At 34.5% G+C, this 4173-nt stretch overlaps 1 protein-coding gene and 1 non-coding gene across 3 annotated transcripts; both read left to right on the top strand.

The window, feature by feature from the left end:
- On the top strand, positions 1–1665 carry LOC112784066 (WAT1-related protein At1g68170). 2 transcript variants are annotated; one of them, XM_025827176.2, is made up of 4 exons: positions 1–398; positions 497–1019; positions 1096–1247; positions 1315–1665. In XM_025827176.2, the coding sequence occupies exons 1-4, from the start codon at positions 142–144 to the stop codon at positions 1502–1504; spliced, it is 1122 nt and encodes a 373-aa protein (XP_025682961.1). In that variant the 5' UTR covers positions 1–141; the 3' UTR covers positions 1505–1665. The 2 variants fall into 2 exon arrangements, with proteins under 2 accessions (XP_025682961.1, XP_025682962.1); XM_025827177.2 differs by having other exon boundaries at positions 1329–1665.
- A 1889-nt stretch (positions 1666–3554) lies between these two features.
- TRNAV-CAC (transfer RNA valine (anticodon CAC)) lies at positions 3555–3628 on the top strand. Its single transcript has one exon. It is a non-coding gene; the product is annotated as a tRNA-Val (tRNA).
- Positions 3629–4173: the final 545 nt, after the last annotated feature.

Below are 4173 nucleotides of genomic sequence, written 5' to 3' on the forward strand. Positions count from 1 at the left end.
CAATTATTATAACGACTTGTAAAATTAAAACATACTCTTTTTTGGGAATCTGAATCTTTTTGAATAGTGCTATAGCTATAAATACCCCCTTATGTTGCTGCTCTTGTTGCAATGCAATCAAGCAAGTAGTGAGTAGTGAAGATGAAGGGTATGGCGAACGTATTGAGCGGGTTGAAACCCGTGATTCTAATGGTGTTGGTGCAGGTTGCATTCACTGCTGTCAATGTCTTCTACAAGCTTGCCATCAATGATGGGATGAGTGTTAAAGTTCTCACTGCTTATCGTCTCGCTTTTGGTGCTGCTTTCACTGTTCCACTTGCTCTTGTTTCTGAAAGGAACAAGAGACCAAAGATGACTTGGAGGGTGCTTTTCATGTCATTTCTTTGCGGCTTCTTTGGGTACGTATAAATGTTAGACGAACATCAGAATTTATTATTATTTTTTTTTATAGTTTTTATACATACATATAAGATTAATAGATCATATATTTTTACAGGGCAAGTTTGTTTCAGAACCTTTTCTATGAGGCACTGGCTTTGACGTCAGCAACGTTTGTGTCTGCCATCTACAACCTCATACCAGGCATCACTTTTGTGTTGGCCATAACCTTCGGTTTTGAGAAACTGAAACTGAGGGGAGCAGCTGGAAAGGCCAAGGTGTTTGGAACCCTGATTGGAATTGGTGGGGCAATGGTGTTGACTTTTGTCAAAGGGGTTCAAATTAATATATGGCCTTTCCATGTCAACCTTTTGAAGAACCCATCACATCATCATAATACGCATACAAGTAGTAACGACTTGTTGGGGGTTGTGTGCGCCATTGCTAGCTGCTTCTCTTATGCTTCTTGGCTCATCATTCAGGCTAAGATGACCAAGGAATACCCAAGTCATAACTCAAGCACAGCTTTGATGCTTACAGCAGCAGCTATTCAAGCCACTGTTTTTGCTTTTTGCACTGAGAGGGATCTCCATCAATGGAAGCTTGGTTGGAATATCAGGCTTTTGGCTTCTGCTTATTCGGTACATACATACATTATATTGTATTATTACTCTTAACTTAGCTTCTTTTTAATTAATTGGTTTGTTATTGGTGCAGGGAATTGTGGGGTCTGGAGTAGTGTTTCTCATCATAGCATGGTGCATACAAATGAGAGGGCCATTATTTGCCTCCATTTTCAACCCTCTCATGCTTGTGCTTGTGGCTGTTGCGGCTTCTTTCATGTTGGATGAGCAATTGTATCTTGGAAGGTACATATATAATAGATTATTATTGGTTTTGGTATTAGTATAGATATATGATTTGGTATATATGCAGTGTGATTGGAGCAGTGGTGATAGTGTGTGGACTATACATGGTTCTATGGGGAAAGAACAAAGAGATGAAAAAGGTAACTCAGTTGCTGCCATCTGAAATCATGCAATTACAGCAGCAGCAGGATCAACAACAGACTATACAAGTTGTTGTTACGTCCACGCCAGTTGTCAAATGTGAGCAACAACAATAATAAGGGAAAATTAGTGTCCAGCAAGAGAATAAAGATGAACATCTATTATTAAATATTCTAAATATAAAGTGTTGTGGACTAAGATAATGATGATGTTGTATATATTGGCATATGTGTCCTTGTCCATTGCTTGTGTTCCATAAATTAAATTCTTTTATCCACTAGCCGTAGCCGCCACTGATTACTGATTAGTGATTAGATTAGACAGATTTGCATCTATGATTCTATGTATTGGAGATATATGATATGGGCTTCTTAATAAACCAAACAACAAAAACCCTTCCTTATAAACTCATGTCTAGCTACTTGGACCCTAATAAAATCCCCGGCCCAAGTAAGAGAAACTAATATAACGGAATGATTGTCTATTAATACACACGGGACAAAATAAGTTGAGTGAGTCTAATAGTTAGTTTATTAATCTGTTTGAGGAAGTGTTGGAATTCGAATTCTATTTTTTATATGCAGTAAATTCATAGTTGTCAGAACCGAATCGGGTGATCGAACTAGTCAGGTCACTGGATCACTGGTTCAACCAATGGATTACTGGTTGAACTGGTCCTATGTAAATAAAAAATAAAAAATAATCAAAAGTTTAAAATTAAAATTTAAAATACACATTTTTACTAACATTAATATCAAGTTATTTTAAAACAATATGGAATATGAACAATAAATATTTTATTATTTTTACACTATCATAAATATTTTTATTTTGTTTTTATATTAAAATAACTATTATTTTTAAATTTTAATGATTTATTAATTAGTTTATATCTATTATACTATTATATACTACAAGTATTTATTAAAAAATAATATTAATAGATATTATATAATTATAAAAAAATAAGTGAGTTTATAATTAAAATAAAAATAAATTATTTGATAAAAAAATATCTATATATATTATAATTTGCATAAATTTTAATTAGAAGTATAGTGGCCTGGTAGTTGTAGAGTGCTTTTGTTTTCTTGAGGGCAAGAGTTTGAATCCTACTAGCATTTTGAAAATATTTTCACTCTCAAGTGGTTTGGTCGAACCAGTCTCATCGAGTTTAATCGGTTCACACTGGTTCATATTGGATTTGACTGGTTTGTACTAGTTCGATTTTTTGTACGGTCCAAACATTATATTGGATTGATATAGGGTTTGGTTTATTAATTTTTTGGTTGAACCGGTCGATCCGGTCTGATTTTTACAACAATGAATAAATTATTGATTAATGATAAAATTTTAAATAAAACGATGAATTAGTTATTCACCTATGGAGTTGAAGGATAATGTGGAAAAAAAAATTAATAATACACAGGGGACGATAAAGTTGAAAATATGAACATTGGATAAAAGAAGCATTAAATGGCACTCGATTACTTGAAACATACATTGGACGGAGGATAAGTGGGCACGATTGAAAAATTCAATAGTGGTGGCTGACAGGTACAAATGTATGTAGATGCAGTCAACAGCTGTAGGCACACATGCATGTGCTGGCTACTACTATACAGATAGAGATAATAACATCAATCCTGTTCCCTTTAATTAACTACATATAGAGATCATAGAGATCCCACCCTTGCTAATAAACTAAGGAAGAAGATGAAGATGAAGATGAAGATGAAGATGGGTGCGGTGGTGATGCTTTTGTTTATCATTTGTTCCCAAATGGAGAGCGTTCAGTCTGATGCTTTCGATTGCCTTGATGCTTGTCAAACTGGCTGTGTTACTCCAGGCGACTGTTAGTCTTCTCTTTCTCTTCAATTCTTCATATCTCTACCTTAATTAGCTTCTTCTATTATTGTACTACTTTAAATACACGACTTTATATTATGGTTTGGATGCATGATGCAGTAAGGCTTCAGCAAAGGTGTGAGCGCAAATGTCAGATTAAATGCGGACCAGGTAACCTATACCTACATATATTGCTTCTTAATACATGTATACAGTCTCAACAATTCTCAAAAACAACATGAAATTAATGTATAGGATATGCACTTTTCTTGTATTATATATTGTTTTATAAGAACTAGGGAAATTCATTAACATGTGGTCTGGGTGGTGTAGTTGGTTATCACGCTAGTCTCACACACTAGAGGTCCCCGGTTCGAACCCGGGCTCAGACATTGATTTTAACGGTTTTTTCCATGTCAAATTTTGCAGACTCCACAGTGGAGGAGGACAGGGGTTGAATGCAAGCAACCAATTGACCATGTCAAATTTTACACCCTCTTACTACTTCATTTCGTATCTGGTATCTGTAATAAATAATAATAATAACATTTTGATGTTTCTTCGTAGCTGTAGTGGTAGGACAATATAATTAATTAAATAAGGCATTGGTGAGAGGGTGGTTGTTGTTGAAGATAAACTCATTAAAGTTTGTTCATGTTTCGTGATTTCAAGGAACGTATGATGTATACTGAAAAATTTATTATTGGTTAATAATAAGAAGCAGAAACTTAGAGATTAATTACGAAAAGCAAATTAAATTCATCAGTAATTAGTATTAGTATTACCAACTTTCTTTACCGGCATTATTGCTTATGCTTAAGGCGTAATTCACCACATTCAAGGTCATCACTCATCAGTAAACTTCACTTTACTTCATTCACTGACCTCTGAAAATATGTTGTGACAACTGACACGACCAACATCAATACGCATGTGA

This window comes from Arachis hypogaea, chromosome 20, assembly GCF_003086295.3.
Source record: "Arachis hypogaea cultivar Tifrunner chromosome 20, arahy.Tifrunner.gnm2.J5K5, whole genome shotgun sequence".
Classification (NCBI taxonomy): Eukaryota; Viridiplantae; Streptophyta; class Magnoliopsida; order Fabales; family Fabaceae; genus Arachis; species Arachis hypogaea.